At 42.2% G+C, this 23571-nt stretch overlaps 2 protein-coding genes across 3 annotated transcripts in view; one reads left to right on the top strand and one right to left on the bottom strand.

Moving 5' to 3' along the window:
* Positions 1 to 16525, bottom strand: part of LOC139385220 (ubiquitin carboxyl-terminal hydrolase 10-like) — a 29631-nt gene extending 13106 nt beyond the window's left edge. Inside the window, exons 1-7 of one of the 2 annotated variants that reach the window (XM_071130334.1) lie at positions 16206 to 16525; positions 6415 to 6483; positions 5873 to 5918; positions 5433 to 5492; positions 3330 to 4571; positions 240 to 331; positions 7 to 116 (exon numbers count right to left, since the gene is read on the bottom strand). In XM_071130334.1, the coding sequence (XP_070986435.1) occupies positions 7 to 116; positions 240 to 331; positions 3330 to 4571; positions 5433 to 5492; positions 5873 to 5918; positions 6415 to 6483; positions 16206 to 16232 (1646 nt within the window). In that variant the 5' untranslated portion in view covers positions 16233 to 16525. The remainder of the gene's footprint in view (positions 1 to 6; positions 117 to 239; positions 332 to 3329; positions 4572 to 5432; positions 5493 to 5872; positions 5919 to 6414; positions 6484 to 16205) is intronic. The other variant, XM_071130335.1, reaches the window with a different exon arrangement.
* Positions 16526 to 16996: 471 nt separating this feature from the next.
* LOC139384979 (MARVEL domain-containing protein 3-like) lies at positions 16997 to 22943 on the top strand. The gene is made up of 4 exons (XM_071129937.1): positions 16997 to 17153; positions 18223 to 18547; positions 21334 to 21431; positions 22080 to 22943. Exons 2-4 carry the CDS (start codon positions 18246 to 18248, stop codon positions 22688 to 22690), a joined length of 1011 nt encoding a protein of 336 aa, XP_070986038.1. The 5' UTR covers positions 16997 to 17153; positions 18223 to 18245; the 3' UTR covers positions 22691 to 22943.
* The last annotated feature ends 628 nt before the right edge of the window (positions 22944 to 23571 follow it).

Consider the following 23571-nt stretch of genomic DNA (forward strand, 5'->3'; position numbering starts at 1 on the left):
ACTTACAAGTTGTCCATCATGGGTGTGGAAGTACAGGGTCTCTGGGTGTCATTGAACAGCGGAATGGACTTCAACAGGTGATACATGGGGGGGCAAGCAATCAAGGCCTGCAATGTCTTGGGGGTGGCAGTCAAGGGCAAAAATCACCTCATTGGAACACTAAATACAGACATTTAATGTCATTTTGTTTATGACATGATGTGATTCAAGCATTTCACATGCAACTGAGAAAAGGATACAGCATTGATATAGCACCAGTTTCCCCTGTTGATCAGTCCTCTTGGTTGCAAAGACACTGGTTTGTGTATCAACTTCACATTCTCAATTAGTTCTGGGGATTCAAACAAGTACACATGATTTTGAACACACATCCCTTACTAAAATCAAACAAAAGTTAAAATAGAAGCTAGTTTGTAAACCTCAGGCAAAAAATATCAATTTACACCATGTGCTATATAGATCGTGTCCCTTCTTCCAACTCTGCATCATATGACAGTGGCACACAAGGCTGGTTTGTCAGAACAAGGAGATACTGTGCCACGCCTAGGAAGGGAGACTGTGACTGGCAACACAGCTTCCATGGTAACGTGGACAGACATTCCAACATAGAAAATATCAGAACACCACCACATAATCACATTATGGGAAAACAATGGGTTAAAAATAGCAAGCAGTTTTTTGATAGTTCCGCCTACTTACATATCATAATACGAACAACCTCAATGATAGAAACAAGGTTTTTATAGATAACAGGTTTGCTAAAAGTGAAACGATCATTCCAGGAGAGAAGATAAATAGTTTGCCTAAACAGTAAAGGCACACTCCAGATGAGATACGATCGTATACAGGGTTGAAAATCAAAATGAGATGTGGTAGTGGTGACACCAGTAAGGGGTCCTATAATAGCTTCCTGTTCATTTCCTGACAGGAGCGCGCTGTCTGAGCACTGTATTGTGGGTACAAAATAAGCCTTTCCACTGAACGGTGAAGGCAACCACATGGAGCCTGGTTTAATTATTTACAGCCGTAGAGCACAGGAAACCATCAGGTTTATCTAGACAGAAGCACATTAGAATGCCCAGAAGCCCTCTCTCATAAATACCTCAGATGAAAAATCCCACTTTACAAAAAGGATGACAGGCTTAAGTAACCCACTGAGAAGGCCTCTGTATATTTCTCCCAGACACAGGACTACATCCATGAGGCCTGAGGAAGCCCAGGGTCATACCACTGAGTGAGACAAGCAATAATCCCGTCAAGACAAAAAACACATATTACCCAGACATGGCAATCCCCCCTGTCACCGGCTGTTTAAAACCACCAGTGTACCCTGTGTGGTCTCCACACCTGGAGGCTGTTGTTGGGAAATTAGTAATCAGGATATGATCCTACATATCCCCTTTAATGAGGCAGTTTACAAGATCAACTCATTATGTAGCTTTGCAATTTTATTTTATATTCTGTGTGTGAGGTCAGAGATTTATCCTGCTCTAGTCTACTGCATCTAAAAATCCATAAGGTTGATGTCATGGTAATGGGACTTAATTAGTGCTGCTCATACATTATTGGTAAAGCAGTAGCTAAAGCCCACCCTATGCCTGTATTCTCATGAATGCAGTTTGGAATAGAGGCCTTCAACATGTATTAGTATTACTGCTATATACAATGACTCTCTTTGATGCCAGCAAGGCCAGTTGGCTACATGGTAGTCTCCCTGGGCTCACATGGCCTGCTATTCATTCCCCAGCTCCATTCATTGGTGAATTATTTGGGAAAATAGGGTGGTGAGGTAAAGCATGTCATGGAGATGTGTCATAGTAATCTGGGCCTTACCAAGCATTGAGTGTTAGCACCACCTGGTGCTCATGTGTATCAGTCTAGCTAAACGCCCCAATGTTGACACCAAGTGGATGGTAGGCTGAACTTCAGCACATGCATACAGAACATGAAAAGTGCACAAATTAATGACTATTATAATAATCAATGGGTATAGTTGTCAACTCACTCTAGAGCTGATCACAATTATCCGAGTGGTTGATAGGCTGTTGGTCGATCAAGATTTTTTAAAGCCGAGCAGTAGCAAATATATTGCACGAGACACCCGTCTTATTCGCGGCCATCTCAGTGAACTAACCCATTGCGGAGGCCAAGACCAATCCATCGCGGAGGCTGCGGGGGGGATGGCACAGCTCAAGAAGGCGAGTGTGGCGGCACAATGCACGTCTCTATCCAGAATGTGCACCCTCCTGCTAATTTGTGCACATTCATTGTTTCATAACTTAATTATGAGAATTGTTTAGGCAAAAATTTAAAAAAAGATTAATGCATTCAATATTATTATTATTCCAGTGTTTTACCGTTCTCACTGTCGGAGTGGACAGGTTATTTGCAGAGAGCACAACCTATGCTACACTTATGAGAAACAAGTTCTGGTTTATTTCATTCCATTTAAATTGAGTTGTCAATTTAGTCATTGTCTTTTGTTTGGAGCGCTCCTGTCAATGTTGAGAAAGGATGCGCACCTGATTATGCATAGAAGTAGGCCTATAGGTTACCTGGCCTGCGCGCAAATGTTGGAATATAAATGTGCCCATTTGGGGATCTGACGGTATTTCTGATCGTCTTAACAAACCACCACTAATGAGTCGTGGAACTTCTCAAAGTAATGTTTTCTTCACCTCAAACAGCAAGCAAACAAAGTCTGTTTCTACATCCATTGAGAATTTCAATAATTCCTCAATGTATTTGAAAAACCTTTCCAGATCTCTCCCTTTAGATAAATGTCATGCTCTGATCCAGTGGAAACATAAAATAGGCCTACCTGAATACTTCTTATCCCTTGCGCAAATAGCCTACAGCTGCATGTCCAGAGTTCACTGGCACGGGAAACTCTGGGGGCCCAGAATATTTTATACAACGTTGCAAGGAGCTTCAGGCCGGACCCAAGTTAATAGCTAATACGTTTCAAGTTCGTTACAGACAGGCCACGCGTAGCCAATGTGTTCTACCTGCTGAATGCAATGTTTTCATTGGTTGGCTTTATAGGTTATTGTTACATAGCCACTTTTTAGGTTTGTATCATTTACATATAGATTTTTGATGAACCACATGACAATGATTTTGAGATCCAAAGATTGTTATAAATTAAATGAAACTTCAACGAAAATGTGCATATGAAAACCAGAACTGGCACGCAGATCGGTAGAAATGCTAAAATATATATATATTTTTTTAGTCGGGGACAGTCCTAACACACTCCAAAGGACATAAGGGTTAACCTGTGAGCTCTTCTTCCTCACACTGTGGGGCTATCTGTGAGAGTACACTACCTGCAAGTTTAGGGGCCATGGGATCCTCTGATACATGGACAGGGCTCTCCTTCACCTCCCCAGCCTTCTCATGCTGCTCCACGGCAGCCAGGGAGGGAGCCACTACCTCCACCACGTTCTTCACCTCCACGTAGGCCTGAGGGCTTCCAGGCAGAGGCTTGGAGTTGTGGAAGAGGCTAGCCCAGGATTTGAGGGGGATGGCAGCGGGCGCAGCCGGAGAGGCAGGCGACTTAGGCTGCTCTGCCACTGACGGCTGGGCCTCAGAGTCTGGGGAGGAAGCAGGTTCCACTGAGGGAGCTGGGGCCTGCTGCTGGGGCTGCTCCAATGCCTCAGAGGCCGCCTTGTGTCCGTCTGCACTGATGTCAGCATGGGGCTCAGCCAGCCCATTAGCCACCCCACTGTCCTTAGTCTCCTCCTCTTCTTCAGTAGTAGCAGTAGCAATGGTGGCAGGGGGGCTGGCCACAGCAACTGAGGGGGGGGGGGGGGAGGTGGGGCAGGGGCTGTGCCCGCCGCTGCCCAGCAGTTCAGGGCTCTCTGGAGCCATGTTCTCAGGCTGCTGCTCTGCAGTTCTGCCTCCCTCTGCCACCCCACTGCTCTGAGAAGAGGAGGAAGAGGAGGAGGCCGCATCTTTACCATCTGATAAAGAGGCGGCTCCACTCGTGAAGTCCAAAGACGATTCATCAGGGCTATCACAAGTCCTCTGATTCACAGCAGCCGACGCTGCTGCCGTAGCAACAGGGGCTGAGGTGGAAAGTCCACCCCCTGACAACGTCTTACCAACCGTGTCCTGCGACCCGAGGTGAGGGCCGCTAAGAGCGTGTCCATTCACCAACCCCTTTCCAGGAGGCCCGTCCACACCCATGCCACCGCTATTGGGGCCTGAGCCCTCCAAGTAGTTGTAGTATCCTGGCGGGCGCTTTTTCTTTTTCTTCCTCTCCCGCTGGCCCAGGCTGCCCGGGCCCCCGTCCCCATCCTGGCAGTTTTGGTTGCTGTCCATGGCGGAGGGTTCCGAGTCGGGGCCATCGGGCCCGTCCGGGCCGTCCAGGGAGTTGTAGTGTGCTCCGTCTGGGACGTCTGCTGCGGCTGTCTGAGGGACTTTCTGAGACGGCTGGCATCCTAGGATGAACTCTGGAGCCTGGGGGTTCAGAGTGCTGGACACCTTGAAGAGAGGATCCTTCACTCCCACGGGCTCCAAGTCCATCACCTCGTCCACACCAAACTCAATGTGCTGGTAGTCTTCACCTGCAGAGGAGGATATGTCAGTTAGCTTGGGAACATTAGGCACTACAGTTCTGCACTGAAGACAAAGGTTCACACAACACAATAAAATACTGTTGTGACCAATTATTCATACTTACTACTCCAAAACAAATTTCAGCATCATGAAATATACAACACAATTTCCAACTTCATTACCTGTCACAAACTCAATGGAATATATCAAGCATTGACCTTGCAAGTTGCTAACATTGCAAATTGAAAGATGATAGGCAGTGAGAGAAACAGCTGAAGGTGAACATGAGGAAAACGTTAGTAAATTCAGACCATCCCGACAATGAAAATGGTACGTCGGGGCTATATAAGACATGACTGGTCATCCATACAAACCAGACACCGGAAACCCTGAGGGGGAATTAAGGTATAGTTAGAGTTCCTTTGAGATTCGCTCTTCTCTGTGGATTAGAGTGTCCTCTGTTAGTGTTTTTACCAAAGGGATTTAATTCCAGAGTCATAATGATGCATTGAGTGACAAACCCTAGCAAAACAAAATACCTATTGTAATTGTTAGCTTCCATATAAGACCATTACTATGCCCTTAAGTCCAATAAAAAAAGAGTTCTCAATCCATCCAGTTAAGTGACGTAGGGGGTATACAAGTCAATCACAAGTCAACTTAAAGCACTGCTGCGGTGCCAATGTGTTTAATGCAATAGAGAGGAGATATTTAACGGCATCTAAGCATGCAAAGCCTCACAGATCGTACGGACAGGCAAGAGTGAGAGTAAATAGGGGCAAGGTTTAGAAAGCCACCAGTTTTTAAGACCTGGGATTGAGTGCTTCAGCAACAAGTAATAAGCACAGAGTGTCGGACCCAAAACTCACCGCAAACCTGCCGTCTCATAGACTCCGTAATGTAAGGCACAGCAGGAGTGCAGTAACTTCCTGAATAATTCATACAAATCAGGGTAAAAAATTAAGTGTTATGAGCAGGGGAGGGGTATAGTTGACAGACCTTTTGTAACTTGTTGGCTCCAAAATCCCTGCCCTACAGGTATGCTTGGATATATTTTTACAAGTTAAACGTCATCTTAAAACAATGTCAATTCAGACTTAAACTGTCACTCTCTTACATGCAGTTCAGTCAGGTAGGTCTGGATCCAACTAGCACAAACGGGCGTATGTATGTTTGACTTTGGTCGTAACCATTACATCATGTGGGGGCAAGAGTGTTGTCAACCCAGAGATCGCTGGCCGGCCTCATGCGGATGACGATTGGAATGGTCTACAAGACAAACTTAGAGCAATCCAGTAGACGTTCTTACCTGAAGACTGACTGACGCAGGAGACTTTGTCATTGAAGGGGGGAAGCTGTCAAAGAGCAGAGATTAGATTACAAATTAAAAAGACACTTCTAGTTAAAGTAAATAATCAAACATAGTGTTAACCTCAGACCACGACTGTTGTCAGTCTGGGCCATCCTGCTTATCAATGAATCACATCTGTGTAATGTGCATGTTGGAGGGGGGGCAGATGACAGTACTGGTGATAACATGTTATTTTGTGGCTTATATTGTTCACACTCATTAAACTGAGAACATATGCAATAAACCATCGTCTTCTCTGTGTTTTAGACACAATGACAGAGTAGATAAACACACTGGACTAAATCTATAAACTCAGCGGTTTGGGTGTTAATTGAGCTTCCAAAAGGCCATTCTTAAGATCGACCCGGTTAACATTAAGAGCAAACGGCACACCAACACTTAAAACCGTAGACTAGACGGTGTCAAAACAGCTATAAGCTGGGGGAAACGTATGTGAAAAAATGTTTAATTCAAGCCTCACTCAAAACTCTGTGTCTTACCTCAACATAACATCGTGGAGTCACGAAGAACTGATTGATCTCATCAGGGCTGAACTCCCCGAAGATGTACTGCGCAGAGAGAAAATATATATTTACATAAAACATCTGATTCAACATACTGAGGATAATCATGTGCAACCTTTTAAAATCAATATATTATTTATTAAATAACTACATATATTACATGGTATCTTCAATATTAACATGTGAAGGAAACGTAAGTGTGAAATATTGCTAAAACATCCAAGACGCCATGAGAAACACACTTTGAAAAAGGTTTGCTTTCGCCCTCCATTTGTCTACAGAGAACACCTCTTACTGATGAACTGATACAGCTGTGACAGACCCGTGAGAGAAGTAAAACTAGGCCTCCTGGGAGAGGGCTTGCCTATCAGTCTGCCCAGATTGCGTCACGGGTTTGGGTAAAAGTAAGGGACAACATGAAAAAAAGTGACGAGTCATGTAGCATTAGAATGGCAAAATGGCTCCCGGCAGCCCACTTCCCAGAGAACTGAGCCAAATGGAGAGACCCAACTCACTGTCTTCAGCCAATATGTAACACATTCTAAGGGAATGAACTACAAGTAACTATTGTAGTCCCTTTTTTTTGTTTCTTCAAAAGTGGAGCAAAACAATGCTTTTGAAATCTTGGCTGACATTTGGCCACAATGCATTATTTTATCAATTGTATGTCCCCCAATGTAACAACTTAAAAAATGCACACACAATGTTCTGGGGCAGGAAAATGTTAATGGCAGTGAAGTAATATTATTTGGTATGCTGGTCTGGACTTGTGACCCTCAAATCCCATGGGTTCATCCTGCTGGGCTTGATATTAATGCTTGAAGGACAAGAATAACAGATTTAAGTTGCCCAAAATTGACAAGTAGATCTTTTTTTATTATCACACTATCAAACAATTACTCCAATCAGAATTGGATTAGAGGCCAAATAAAAACCCTACATGACAAAGTGTATGTGATATGCATATCAGCTACAGCCTCATGTCCAAACCGATGCTGACTTGGAGGCGCCAGAAGATGTAGCCAAACTTTAATGAGAATTTTAATTACATAAATATAGGGTAAACACCAGTCATGTTTGACAAAAATAATTTAGGATAATTAACAAACCTCTGAAGGCTTGATTCTGTCGACATACTCAGGGCATTTAGTTTAGATCAAATGGTCACAAGACCGGAGGCTGTAGGACAGTGCCTGTTGTGGAGGTGGCATTTTGAAACTATTTCATAATAAACTGTATTTTTTAAATTTTTTATATTGAGCTTATAATATGAAGGAATAAAAATGTATCAACATTAAGCAAAACTGTTTTGATCAGTTTCATCGGTCTCATTGTTTTACTTTTATGCGCAGTGGTTATGAATTTTGGATCTGTCGTCCCAGAACTCTCCAAGAGTGTTTTAAACCGTGGACATACAAAAGTATACAGTTGTCATTTTAATGCTGCAATTATTTATAGGCTACCAAAAGGTGGCCAAACTTCCTCCAGGAGAGCCTTAAAGGGGGCAGTGTTTTATTTAGAGACAGGCTTGAATATGCAACGTCATCAATAAGGAGAGTGCAGCCAACATTTGTCTGGTTCTCTTCTCTATGGTAAACAGTAATGCATTTTATTTTGTAAAGTGGTTCCTTGTAACATTTTTCTATTTTTGGACAAATGACAAAAAAAAGTTAATGTCAAGCCCTGTCCAGGGATTACTCCTTCTAGCTGCACCTTTTACACAAGGCTCCACACTAATGTGATGAAGCAAATTGAGTTGAGTACTGGCAACGCTTTTCACACTACACACAACCAAATTCCCCATATTAATAACTGGAAGTGGGGTGGTCATTCGTATTGTTTGAGGATCCATGCAGTAATAAGAATTCAATTTAGTTAATTTACTATGGCCCACATCTGATGTTTCAAATATTCATAAATATAGGAATCCCCAAATCACACACACAACCACACCCTTCTGCCATTATCAATCAGTTTGAAACACAACTGGACCAAGGCCAATGTGTGTTCATCTAAATGGGAATCTTTAGGGAAGGCGTTAAAATGTCGGCATGAACCTGACAAGGCAATCCCCCTCCAGACCAGACACTAACAGTGGGATAGTACTCTACCCAGCCACGTGCTGGCCACATCAATACACTGCTATGTAAAGATATTTATAGCCAGCATGGGGAAGGCAGGTTAAGTTAATCCCAGTGGCACTGTGTAATTGAAGGTCTCTTGCACTTGCTGCACACCGACAGCCCTGCACAGTGGGGTGAACTGGTCCTTCAATCGCCTGGTTGACTTTTCTTGGTTTGGCACATTACAGAATAGCAGGGGCCAAAAACAAATCTGCATAACATTACAGCCTGAAAAGACAACCTTGGAAGTCTTTCATTAGGCAACAAATAAAAAATTATTTCTAAATAAAACAAGTGTTGGTGGTGCATGGTGAGGGGAAGGTGTCCAATGACATGGAGCAGTAAAGAACAGTTGAAACAAGCTTGCTAACCACACAGAATCCTCCCAGCACTGTGGGACATGAAAAGGGAGACACAGAGAAAAGAAAGTGCAGTTCAAGCATATGTAACTCTTCGCAAATGAGGGCCCAACATTGCTGAAATGGCACTACAAGCGACAAACAGCCAGCTATAATCCAAAGGCCTCGGGACAACTAATACAATCACAACAGAAAGAATGTCCCTTTGCCTCTTTTTACAGGCGTGCCACACGTACCACACTAAGCTTCCCTCGCTGTTGGTATGGATTGAGGATTACCACAAAATGGCCATCTGTATTACTTCAACATGCTCCAGTGAGATGGTGTGCGCACACACACACTTTTAATGAATGTTGTTACAGATCAGGGAGCAGGGGTGGGATCCATATGAAATATAAAGCACGGTGACATTGTCTCTGATAAAAGGAGATAAACTAGAGAAACTGAACACATGCAAATTTCTAATGTTAGTATACTTTACGTCAATAGAGTAGAATGATAATCATATATTACAGAGAGCATTCAATGAGGCTTCTGTTTAACAAAACGACATCTAAAATGTGCTTTATGTGGAAGACGGGTATAAGGAAGTGGATGTGGCAGATGGCTTAGAGGGGTGGGGGTATATTAAGAGAAAATATGTCAAACAGCAGACAAGCTGATAAGAGCCAGTCAAAGAAGTTGTTTCACTGGAATTTCAAGTTACCAGACATTACCAACTCCCACCTGATGCATAGAATAACAATCCACTACCCCATATACCTACAAGAACTGGGACTACCTCATCACTACTCAGTGTTCCCTATTGGACTGGGACTCAGCCAGCCCTGCAAGGCCTCACAAATTGGAATGCAAAAAGTCACTATTAGCAAACTTGGCATTCCTTGAATATGTAACACTACAAATAAGGTCAAACGCATTTCGAATAAACCAATGATGCATGTCGGGGCTTGCGTATTACATTCTTAAGAAGAAATGAGCTGACACAGTGAGTGACGCCCAAGAACTGAAAAAACATTGAGCAGAGACATGACAGAGAAAACGACTATAATTTATTCACGTAAGAGACACTTTAATACAGGGCGATGTCATTCAAACACTACCAACAGCGGATGAGATTCTCTGAGGCCATTGTGTTGCAGGATCTTTCAAGAGTAAGACAAATGGGAAGGCAAGCCCAGCTCTTTAAACACAGCTCCACCCTGCTGTTCAGAAAAATACCTAACCAGCCAGGCAACTCAGCCTCATGTGCCATTTCCATAATGTTGAATCAGGAGCTCACCATTCAAAAGATGAAGGCCACCACCAGCATATCAGATCATGCTTGGAAATTAACCATACCACTTTCCATAGTTAAGGTTTTAAAAAATTAACACATCAGATTGTCACTGTGACAAGAGGTTGCCATCCTTTTCAGTTACAAACCCGTAATTGGGTCTAGGTTTACCCACAGCTACCCACTCCTAACCCGCACATTTGTCATGTGACATTAAGACAATGCACCATTCCCAAATCCACACTGTTCACCAACTGACGAAATGGTCAAAAACTAAAATATGGGCAAATGCACAGTACAATATACTATACAGGCCCATGAACCATTTTATGCTTGATGTCCACAATACATGGAAGCATTTACTCAGCTGAAGACTCCTAGCATTAATTTATTAACTCTGAAAATACTGTGATGATACTTTGGTATGAAACACCCAGACAACCCACCGCTGTGGTGTGGAACGGTGTCCAACAGCTGCCATTCCTCTACCCTTTGCTTCAACCTAGAATCCCTGACTCATAATGCAAAGATGTGGTTTCTGCTGCTCCTTGTGCATAACCCATACATTGCAGGTACATTCAATTCTCTGCAATGGGCATTCAATCAATTTTCTTCTATGCTCAGAGACAATCTATAGTGTAAAATGTAATTTTATTGTGAATCATAAATGAATGTCTCCATTACGTGCATTCAATCCCTGATACCAGAGCTTTATATTAAGAATATGAAATGGTAGGGCAGTGGACACATCAGGAGCAAAAACAGCCAACTCAGAACAAAACTACCTCCCTTAGATCAATGGTTTAATATTTCACCCCTTCAGTGAGATATACACAGTTTCACACATGCACCTAAACGTAAACCCCAATCCAGCCAGCTAGATAGTCTTCTTACATTCACCAGCCCTGGTGGGGTGGACCCTATGGCACAATGGGAATTTGACATCTAGTTTAGGCAGACTCTGTATTGATTTAAATGTCTGTGGATGAGCAAGCATGCTAGCTAGGTAGTAAGCTAGCTATTAATCTTAAGCGTCGCTATAAACCACCATTGTTGAAAATGGTTGAGTAGGATTAAAAACACTTAGTAGATGGACAAACATGGACCTTATGACAGATTACCAATAGGCCAACAAGAAATGTACTAACTAGTTAGCTGGTATTCACACCCGTGGACTTTCTCCACATTTTGTTGTTACAAAAATGCGATTCAAATTGATTTGTCATTTTTTTGTAAACGATCTACACAAAATAGTCTGTCAAAGTGGAAGAAAAATTCTAACATTTGTAAAACATATTGATTAGATTCAACAGCCTGAGTCAGTGCATGTTAAAACAGTGTTCTCCAACTCTGTTCCTGGAGAGCTACCGTCCTGTAAATTCACGCCAACCCTAATCTAGCACATCGATTCTAATAATTAGCTGGTTGAGAATATTAATCAAGTTAGTTACAACTGGGGTTGGAGCAAAAACTTAATGGAAGTTAGCTCTCCAGGAACAGGGTGGGAGACTCCTGTGTTAGAATCCCCTGCGGCAGCAATTAAATCTGCAAGCCTTTCTGGGTAAGTGTAAAAGCTTTCCACACCCGGATTGTGCAACATCTGCCCATTATTCTTTTCAAAATTCAAATTGGTTGTTGATCATTGCTAGAGAACCATTTTCAGGTCTTGCCATAGTATTTCAAGCCAATTTAAGTCAAAACTGTAACTCGGCCACTCGGGCACATTCACCGTCGTCTTGATAAGCAACTCCAGTATTTATATTTGGCTTTAGATTTAGGTTATTGTCTAGCTGAAAGGTGAATTCATCTCCCAGTGTCTGGTGGAAAGCACACTGAACCAGGCTTTCTCTAGGATATTGCCTGTGCTTAGGTACATTCCGTTTCTTTTTATAAAAAAAAAAACTCCCCAGTCCTTAATGATTACAACCACACCCATAACATGATACAGTCACCACTATGCTTGAAAATATAGAGTGGTAATCAGTAATATATTGTATTTGATTTATCCCAAACATAACACTTTGTATTGAGGACAGAAAGTATATTGCTTTGCCACATTTTTTTGCAGTATTACTTTAGTGCCTTGTTGCAAACAGGATGCATGTTCTGGAACATTTTTATTCTGTACAGGCTTCCTTGTTTTCAGTCTATCAATAAGGTTAGTATTGTGGAGTAACTACAACGTTGTTAATCCATCCTCAGTTCTCTCCTATCACAGCCATTAAACTGTTTTAAAGTCAACATGGTAAAATCCCTGAATGGTTTCCTTCCTCTCCGGCAACAGAGTTAGGAAGGATGCCTGTATCTTTGTAGTGACTGGGTGTATTGATACAACATCCAAAGTGTAATTAATAACTACACCATACTTGACTCAAGACATTGAGTTTTCATATAAACAAATGTATAAAAACATAATTCCACTTTGACATTATGGATTATAATCTCAATGTAATTCATTTTAAATTCAGGCTGTAACAAAATGCTGAACAAGTCATGGGGTGTAAATACTTTCTGAAGGCACTGTAGATTATACCCTCAAATTTGAAACGTCTGCCATTCCTTGTATTGTAAACCAGGGGCTCTGAAACTTTTTTCACTAGGCGACCCATTTTGTGAAAGTAGGTTTTTATTTACTTCAACCTTTATTTAACTAGGCAAGTCAGTTAAGGACAAATCGTTATTTACAATGATGGCCTTCCGGGGAACAATTAACTGCCTTGTTCAGGGCAGAACAACAGATTTTTACCTCGTCAGCTCTGGGATTTGATCCAGCAACCTTTTGGTTACTGTTCCTTCCAGTTCTCTGCTGCCAATGACTGGAACGAACTGCAAACATCTCTGAAGCTGGAGACTCATATCTCCCTCACTAGCTTTAAGCACCCGCTGTCAAAGCAGCTCACAGATCACTGCACCTGTAAACAGCCCATCTATCTACCTCATCACCATACGGTATTTATTTATTTATCTATCTTGCTCCCTTGCACCCCAGTATCTCTACTTGCACATTAATCTCCTGCACATCTACCATTCCAGTGTTTAATTGCAATATTGTAATTACTTCGCCACCATGGCCTATTTATTGCCTTAACTTACCTCATTTGCACTCACTGTATATAGACTTTGTTGTCTTTTGGTCTACTGTATTATTGACTATGTTTTGATTATTCCATGTGTAACTGTTGTCGAATTGCTATGCTTCATCTTGGCCAGGTGAAAAAAATAAAAATAAACTGTCCTAACGCTCTAACCACTAGGCTACCTGCCACCCCAAAATTAATGTGGGACCCCCTCATAATCAGAACAACTCGAATTAGATTTTTTTTTATACATTTTTTAAAATAGCTTACAAGGAGTTTTATGACTTTGGTAGTGCATGGTCAGATGAACCAAGTCTCGGGCCCTGGAAAGAACCATTTTAAAGGCCCGTCTCTTGGCATCGATGGGAATTTTGCAGTTTAAGCTAATTTCCTGCAATCTACACATTTTGTCACGTGGCATAGATGTTTGTGTTGTTGCAGCTTTAAAGCTAATATCTTAGAAGACCCCACTTTGAGAACCCTTGTTGCAAACTAAGAAGCTGCTAGCCAACACTAGCTCTCAAGCAGACATAAGCAATGGAAAGTTGTAACAGTAATAGCTATGGTAGAATAATAGCTCGAAGCTAAGCTATTAGCTAGCTATGATATTTACAACATAGCTAGATGGTAGTGCTGTGCGATTAGTGCTTTTTGAGGTGAGTGGTGTTTATTAAAAAACACTCATGATCTTCGATAGTGCATTTAATGTCCCAAAGAATTATGAATTATGCAGGTTGAACACTAACAGAATAAAATAACATAAAAAAACAATTAATGGAACTGGCTGTATATTACTACTTATCAACCATAATGTATTCGCATTACTTTAATACAATATTTGATGACCATTTCATTTCAAGTCATCAATCTCTATATATCTGTGGCCTATGCTGTCTGACAAATCACAATTTTAGTAGTTATTCAAAGAAAATAAGGCATACTTTTGAATGCTGAATACCAACCATCGATCCCTTAGGTCATGTATTTTCAGGTAGAGATACCTCGAAACTATTTCTGCCCCTCTCGATTGCGCATTCTCTCTTCGCTTAGTCTCCGCGTCAGCTCCATTTCGTTTTTATTCAGAGCTCCAAACAGAACGGAAAAGTAGGCTGGCACAATAGATTATGGTCATCGTACTCAAATCACCATGTTTTCTGCACCAAAGTACATAGTATATTAGCCTGTTGAAAACTACAACTCCCTACTACGTCACACAGTTCAGACTTTATTCCATGTATCTCTACAGAAAATGCGCAGGGCTCAAAAATTGGAATTAAAATAATTGAACTGTCATCGGTCAATGAAAAATAACCGACATTCTGTAATCACTCAGCACTACTAACTAGCCCGGGGAGCAGTAAGGTGAATTTCTAGATTTTTTTAAAAACATTTTATTTAACTAGGCAAGTCAGTTACAATGACGGCCTACTAGATCCACCAAGGTCTGGAACATCTGTGTTTAATTCAGGAAACGGTCCTCTACAAGCTAGAATGGTGAATACAATTTAAATTGAACCCACTCAACTGTTATCCGCGTGGCTCTCCACAGGAATTAGACAATATATCCACAGGAAAGTATTATGGTGGTGTGTTCAGATTTATATCACCTGACATGCACAAAACCATGTAAAAAACGTGCACAGAGCTTGGCAAGTATACATGCGTCGCGTGCATGTGTATGCATTGTGTTCATGCTTGTGACAAATCTTACTACCAGCACTTTGAAAAGTTGGTTTAATAATAATTTATTGTGGATATATTATAGTCTCATTCCTGCCCACGGAGACAACCGGTACGTACGGTAGGCTCAATTTTATTTTATTCAACATTCCAGCATGTAGATAGATTACCATTTCCTGAATTAAAAAGGATGTTCCATAGGTTGGTGGATTTAGAAATTCACTAGCCTGGTCCCCAGCAGGCAAGCTTGCTACATGGATGTATACAGCCATGTCTAGCTAGTTAGCTAATGTTATACACGGGCAGAATATATAGCTAGCTACCTTTCAATGTAGGATAGCTAGCTACCTAGCTAGCTAGTAGTTACGACTTCAGGCCGTGACAAGTCATTACAGCCAAACAGATCATGGAGGTCTGTCCACATGAGTCAGCTTCCCTTGAAAGCAGCACAACTAGCTACGTGCTCTAAAGGGGACATCAAAAACGGAGTGCACAACGCGCAAGCTCCGAACCGTTTGCAGAATTATGAATGGTACAGATTCGGAAATATACATAAACCGCCTCTGATCAGGCCCAGTGTAGTTAGTAGCTAAGTCATTAGCCACACCACTTGCGTCCGCACGAACTCTGGCTAGTTGTCCAGCTAGCTAAATGAAGCTAGGTAGCTAGCTGGCCAGACAAATCAATTAAAGTTTACGTTTGACCATATACAATTTTATGAATTCCTTGCTTATAACTCCTCGGCACTTTTTAACATTACTCGTATCTAAATGCTAAGCTAGCTAACAACCAGTTATTACAATTTGCACTGTGATAAGCAGGCCTGTCGCATCAGCCAGAGCAGGTGGGCCATGCACATACACGCAGCATTTTTCAACAACTACAAATTGTCAAAGGAAAATTACAACTGTTCGAGTCTTTCGAATGTTATTTTCTCAACTCAAAACGTGACCACGATTTTTGCCAATTTTTAGATTTTCAACTAACCCTACTTCGAGTACTGTTGGCTAATTTGAATGGAGGCTCCTCGGGCCTGTACCATGCTGGTGTTTCAATGGGGAAATAGGCTTTTTAGGGCAGCATTAGCAAGCATTTATCATCACACTTCTATGACGCGAATTACCACTATATTGTGGCCAAGAAACACATCAAGAAATCTAACAATATTTTACTTAAGACTACTTTTTCCATGAAACTTATGTCAAATGTGAAATTCTAGGCGTATCAGCAGCGTGAATAGTTGTAACGTTACCTGGTTAACGTTACTCTGAGAAGCCATGCTCCCTGTGAGATTCTCTTTTCCAATCAGAAGATGGACGTACGCCGGGGAAGGTGTTCGTTTTTTGTAATAATTATTACAAAAGACAGCCTAATTCGACATCTTTTTCATTTTCTCGACAACGGACTGACAGTTGTATTTTAAGGTTGTTTTATTGCTACAGCATATCACGCTGCTTCCCCCGCCGTCGCCGCCATTTCTGTCTCGCCTCCTTGCTTCTGGCCTGCGCGCGCCGCGGATGGCTAGTGTGCTCTGGGAACGCGTGCGTTTACGTCCGGGTAGGAGGGTATAGTAGTGAACGTTTGACAGCTTGAGTAGGAGCTAAAAGAGCTGTCAGCTATGTATCATTTATGACAGACCGATTGTGTTGTTATAACGAAACTGTATTGCTAATTCAACATTCCGTCCATGCACATGTGTAAAAAAATAAAAAGGGAAGTGTGTGTGTGGGGGGGATGCACCACAATCTAACTAATATATTTCTATCCCCAACACCCTTCCCACTACTTTGGCACCAACAGAGTCGCCCTGCCTGGGAGTCTGGAATCCCTTCTCTTAAAGCCCCCAGTAGTTCTTCTGCACTAAAATCTCTGACACCCAAAAACTTCACAATTGAAACACCACTTTTTCCACCGATACTACACACCTTTGTCCCATGCCCTCGGAATGCTGTTTTTGTGGTAGGGGTGGAGTTCTATAGAGCGAACAGGTGAGAGGGAGGAGCCTGGAGACGAAAGACGTCCCAAGATACAGGAAAAGTAAAAGACGTAAAGAATCCAATCATTCGCACAAATTAATCCAGATAAGAACCAGAATTAAGAGGTATTGTTAATTGTTCTTTCTTCATTCATCAATTCGTTATCTCAATGTTTGGTTCGCTTCAACACACAGCATACCCGTGACCCTTATCATTCGTCACAGGTAACGTTAACTTGTATGTTTTTAACTTCATCAAATATAGTAACAAACGTTATTCCCTAGTGCCTTCAACCCTCAAGTCACAACCTGGTCTCAGAACATTTCGTATTATTCTGTACGTAAATCCGAAACACACCATTTAGTATGGTATGTATTAATTTGTGGGTGTTCATCACCCATTTCGTATGATATGTTGTGACATTTGGGTTGCTAGACTCTTGCGTTATACTTTCGGTTTTGCCTAAAGTAACCATCTGTCTTATGTAACCATACCAAACGTCATACTAAATGGGGCACAACAGATTTACTTACAGAATAATACGAAATGCTCGGAGACCAGGTTGATAGTCAGTGTCAGCATTTTGTTTGACGTTTTCAACCTTTGACAAAGTTTTTCAATGTGTGTTCAGTTGTGTGCAGAATCATCACGATATCATTCAAGATGGGTCTGACTGTGACTCCCATCCTGGCCAGGTTGGAACCACCCAGGGAAAACACTCCAAAAAACCTGCCCTGCTTTCATGTGGCTCCTGGATGCATCTCTCTATTGGCTCCAGGCTGCTTCCTCATTCTATGGGTCGCAGTCATGGGTAAATGCTTCCCACTGGGCAACTGTATCACAGTGTCGCCGGGCGGTACTAGAATGAGGAAATAGTCACGAGACAATAAAAAGAGAAGCATCCAGGAGCCAATTGACAGAAGGGGTGGGTTTTTGGCATGTTTCTCCTGGACAGTTTTTGCCTGGTAGGGTTAGAACCACCCAAGACGCGGGTCACAGTCAGACCATAACGGAAGATTCAGGTTACATCCCTTCCCCAGGGCTCCTTACGGAGAGATACCCATTACTGCTGTTAGATTACCCCCATCTTTACTCTGTAGTCATTTCTGAATAGGAGGAATGCCAAGTGGTAACTGTCACTAGTGCCAACAAGCATTGCCACCAATGTTTAGTAGGGCTACATGCACAAATAATAGATTGGGATTGTCATCTGATCTCCCTGAGATATCGGTATGACACCTTTACACTAATACTAAATTGATCACGGCAATGTTCATTCAAATACATTTTCAGAGAAGTGGCCAAGAGACCAGACAATGCCAGAGAGAAGCAGATACCAGGAGAGGGATGAGTATGACAAGAGCAGGGAGAGGGACCGCACTCACGACCGAGGAAGCTCCTCCTCACATGAAGATAGAGACCGGGAAAGGAAAAGAGAGAGAGATCGGCGGAAGAGAGACCAAATGGACGAGAGATACAGGGATGAGAAGGACTCTGGAGCTGACAGGAGGGTCAGAGAGAAGGACTACTCTGACAGACAGCGGGATACGACACCTCACTCTCACAAGGACGCACCACCTGACCACAGAGGCAGTAGTCAACAAAGACAACAGAGAGAGTAAGAGACCATCTGACTGTCACAGAGTGGCTTCCACAGTTACCATCCTGGGCATTGTTGAGCACATGTTGGTTTTGTTGCTAAACAACTAACCCCTCTATGGGCAGAGAGGTTTGGAACTCTTTCTTATTGGTCTATTAACTAATTTACCATCTGGTGATGTCACCAGGCAGGCCAAAACTCCATCCCACCAAAACATTAAAAGGGCATTATCATAATTTTCACAATTTCACATTATTATTCCAACCTCAGTGTGGAAATATACAGTGTACAAAATAATAGGAACACTATTATAGTAGGAACACTACTATTATTGAGTTTCACCCCTTTTTGCCCTCAAAACAGCCTAAGGCTGTCAGGGCATGGATTCTAGGTGGTGTCTAAAGCATTCCACCGGGAGGCTGCCCTATGTTGACTGCAATGCTTCCCACAGTTGGGTCAAGTTGGTTGGATGTCCTTTGGGTGGTGGATCATTCTTGATACACACGGGAAACTTTTGAGTGTGAGAAACCCCGCAGCGTTGCAGTTCTTGACACACTCAACCTGGTGTACCTGGCACCTACTACCATACCCCGTTCAACGTCACTTAAATTTTCCGTATTGCCCATTCTCTCTGAATAGTATACATGCACAATCCATATCTCAATTGTCTCAAGACTTAAACATCCATCTTTAACCGGTCTTCTCCCCTTCATCTACACTGACTGAAGTATATTTAACAGATGACATCAATAAGGGATCATACAGTGCCTTGCGAAAGTATTCGGCCCCCTTGAACTTTGCGACCTTTTGCCACATTTCAGGCTTCAAACATAAAGATATAAAACTGTATTTTTTTGTGAAGAATCAACAACAAGTGGGACACAATCATGAAGTGGAACGACATGTATTGGATATTTCAAACTTTTTTAACAAATCAAAAACTGAAAAATTGGGCGTGCAAAATTATTCAGCCCCTTTACTTTCAGTGCAGCAAACTCTCTCCAGAAGTTCAGTGAGGATCTCTGAATGATCCAATGTTGACCTAAATGACTAAGGATGATAAATACAATCCACCTGTGTGTAATCAAGTCTCCGTATAAATGCACCTGCACTGTGATAGTCTCAGAGGTCCGTCAAAAGCGCAGAGAGCATCATGAAGAACAAGGAACACACCAGGCAGGTCCGAGATACTGTTGTGAAGAAGTTTAAAGCCGGATTTGGATACAAAAATATTTCCCAAGCTTTAAACATCCCAAGGAGCACTGTGCAAGCGATAATATTGAAATGGAAGGAGTATCAGACCACTGCAAATCTACCAAGACCTGGCCGTCCCTCTAAACTTTCAGCTCATACAAGGAAAAGACTGATCAGAGATGCAGCCAAGAGGCCCATGATCACTCTGGATGAACTGCAGAGATTTACAGCTGAGGTGGGAGACTCTGTCCACAGGACAACAATCAGTCGTATATTGCACAAATCTGGCCTTTATGGAAGAGTGGCAAGAAGAAAGCCATTTCTTAAAGATATCCATAAAAAGTGTCGTTTAAAGTTTGCCACAAGCTACCTGGGAGACACACCAAACATGTGGAAGAAGGTGCTCTGGTCAGATGAAACCAAAATTGAACTTTTTGGCAACAATGCAAAACGTTATGTTTGGCGTAAAAGCAACACAGCTGAACACACCATCCCCACTGTCAAACATGGTGGTGGCAGCATCATGGTTTGGGCCTGCTTTTCTTCAGCAGGGACAGGGAAGATGGTTAAAATTGATGGGAAGATGGATGGAGCCAAATACAGGACCATTCTGGAAGAAAACCTGATGGAGTCTGCAAAAGACCTGAGACTGGGAAGGAGATTTGTCTTCCAACAAGACAATGATCCAAAACATAAAGCAAAATCTACAATGGAATGGTTCAAAAATAAACATATCCAGGTGTTAGAATGGCCAAGTCAAAGTCCAGACCTGAATCCAATCGAGAATCTGTGGAAAGAACTGAAAACTGCTGTTCACAAATGCTCTCCATCCAACCTCACTGAGCTCGAGCTGTTTTGCAAGGAGGAATGGGAAAACATTTCAGTCTCTCGATGTGCAAAACTGATAGAGACATACCCCAAGCGACTTACAGCTGTAATCGCAGCAAAAGGTGGCGCTACAAAGTATTAACTTAAGGGGGCTGAATAATTTTGCACGCCCAATTTTTCAGTTTTTGATTTGTTAAAAAAGTTTGAAATATCCAATAAATGTCGTTCCACTTCATGATTGTGTCCCACTTGTTGTTGATTCTTCACAAAAAAATACAGTTTTATATCTTTATGTTTGAAGCCTGAAATGTGGCAAAAGGTCGCAAAGTTCAAGGGGGCCGAATACTTTCGCAAGGCACTGTAGCTTTCACCTGGTCAGTCTGTCATGGAAAGAGCAGGTGTTCCTAATGTTTAGTACACTGTGTATATAAAACACAGGAAAAGTCATCCTTGGGGATATAGTTGTATGATTTATTTAACTTTCCAATCATTGGTTTTTGTTTGGCATACATTTTAAAGTGAAAATCTGAGTCTGCATCATTCTGTTACCGTATTATTGCCCACATATACTGTACAGCATGAGAAGTCTCCGGTTTCACTGGTTTGGAATTGACTCCTTGTAATGTCTGTCTGCTTGTGTTTGAATGGCACATTGACTCTTGGGGTGCCCAAAGTAAATATGAACCCCTTGAACACAAAACCTGCTCTCTGCTATGGAGGAGGGTTGTGGTGGTTTGAATGTAAGATTTAGCAGACATCAACTTGTGATTTTGTCTTTGCAGGTATACAGAAGCCTCCACATCTCCCTCTGTGGGGGATTACTATGAGCCACAACACAGACAGGCTCTGTACAACCTCAGATATGCCTTAACAGCCAGAGGCAAGTCATGTTTAAATTAAAGAACAAACAGCAACAACTGTGGGTGAATCTTGTTGGTACAGTGTAGCAGGCGTTGTTCTGTTTAATTGGTCCTGGGATTTATTCACTCGGAACCAAACAGAACCAAATGGGGAGGGACCTACCTGAATTTGTCCAATATAAACTCGATTTCGTTGGGCATAAACGGTTTCCATTGCAAAATGTTTTGAATTAATGATTACACCCCTGTAGTAGGAATGTAGTTGGGTAGGTTACGAATGACCTAACCAACCACATGACCACCCTCTCGGAGGGTACAGGGGATTTATGAGGGGATTGGAGTTTTGAGTTATAATATCTGTATTACTCAACATTTAGGAGTTTTTGTATTTGGTTTCTTTCTCCAAATTGTTTGTTCATCCATGATATGTTTAATTCACACAATGGCATACTGTATGCTCTATCTCCCTCTGAGGTGAAATTCCCACTGAAATTAACCATCAACCATGTTGGTTGAACTCGGATCAACCTCAATTTAGCTGCATTGTCGCATAATCCTCCCTCTCTTGTGAAACGTATAACTTGACCTTCAACTCAGCTCGATTTCTCCCAGACTCTTACTGTATGATAAGTCATGTATTTAGCTCTTTCTTGATCTGTTCTGTTCAGGTCTATGCCAGATAATGGAGGTCTTTGTAAACCTGCTGATAGTCATCTGCTCAGGAGTGTCCTACAGTAACTCCGGGGGTTACCGGGACCTGGCCAGCCTCGGGGGTCTCTACCAGTACTACTATGGAGGAGCACAGGCTTTCACTGGAGCCGATGCAGACAGGGTCAAGGAGCTGGACAAACTGTTCCACCAGCTCAAGCTACCTCCATACATCTTCAGCATGGCCTGTGGAGGGGCTCTGATGGTTTATGCCTGCATCATTCTGGCTTTCGGGGTTTTGAGAGTCCCTTACCGCTGGCCCCCTGTGCTGCTGGGTGAGGCCCTGGTGAACCTCCTGATCGGCCTGGGCTACATCCCTGCCCTGGCCTTCTACTTCATCAAGCTGCAGGAGACCTACGACAACCCCATCTGTACAGAGAGGGAAGCGCTCTACAAGAGCAAAGGGCATCAGGGCTTTGCGTGTGCACTCAATGGAGCAGACATCGCTGGAGGCCTCTTCGGGGTGCTTGGAGTCATTGTTTTCATCTTCGGAATGGTCTTGGCCATCCGTGCTTTCAGGGCAGTGAGGGAGATGAAGAGACTGAGAGCGATGGAAGATGTTAACTTATAACGAACAGGGTTTGCTCACCCCCCACTGTGAATAGAGTGGAAAAAATGTAGGATTGAGGTCAAATTTGGTCAAACAGCTATAAATGCTAGTGTATTTTATATGAACTGTGATTGATAAAAAAGTTGAACTGTACAAAGAGCAATTTTGTACATTTGTGACTTCAAAAACCGCACACTTGTTCTACTAAATGTTACAGATGTGAGACATCTACACTGTCAAACAGTGTTCTTTACTAATAAAAATCTTAATCAGATGTATTTATCTTCCTCATTAACCCTCTTGCCTAGAATATCTCCATTTTACCTTGTAGAAGAATAATTATTGTTTGTGGTCTCTGTGGGACTGAAAACATAAATCTGAGCAGAGCAAAGAGAGCAGGGGTGTATTCATTCTGCCGATTCTGTTGCAAAACGCTTCTTAAACAAAAGCGAACGGGGAGGGATCTACCTGAATTGATCCAATAAAACTCTTGTTTTGCTATGTTTGCTTCCATTTGGTTCTGAAACGGTATACGGTTTCTGTAATGCAGCTCAGAAACACCATGGATTTGCGTCTGTGGATATTGTCTGGCCAATGCTATCATCAGAAAGACAACCGAGGGGAGCAGAAGGTAGGGAAACGATAGAAATGCACCAAGGCCCAGGTTTTTCACAGTATAAATTTTTATTGCTACTTGGCTGAAAGTTAATTAAAAATACAGCTTTTCTGCTCAAAACTAGTCATAGCAGCATCTCAAATGAAATAATAAACCATCGCCCACTGAAAATTTTAAGGAGTACAATTCTGGCTGAAACAGCAAAAGTGCTCATGGTTAGTCCTTTCCTAAATGATAAAACAAGGTATCCTCTAAAACTAATTACAACAAATATTTAACAGAATAC

Source organism: Oncorhynchus clarkii, chromosome 26 (genome assembly GCF_045791955.1).
Source record: "Oncorhynchus clarkii lewisi isolate Uvic-CL-2024 chromosome 26, UVic_Ocla_1.0, whole genome shotgun sequence".
Taxonomy (NCBI): domain Eukaryota; kingdom Metazoa; phylum Chordata; class Actinopteri; order Salmoniformes; family Salmonidae; genus Oncorhynchus; species Oncorhynchus clarkii.

Excerpts from the sequence above, each read along its gene's own strand:
- LOC139384979 (XM_071129937.1), top strand. The coding sequence starts at position 18,246 with ATGCCAGAGAGAAGCAGATACCAGGAGAGGGATGAGTATGACAAGAGC. Across the intron at positions 18,548-21,333 it reads CAACAAAGACAACAGAGAGA|GTATACAGAAGCCTCCACAT; the intron begins GTAAGAGACCAT and ends TTGTCTTTGCAG. Across the intron at positions 21,432-22,079 it reads ATATGCCTTAACAGCCAGAG|GTCTATGCCAGATAATGGAG; the intron begins GCAAGTCATGTT and ends TGTTCTGTTCAG.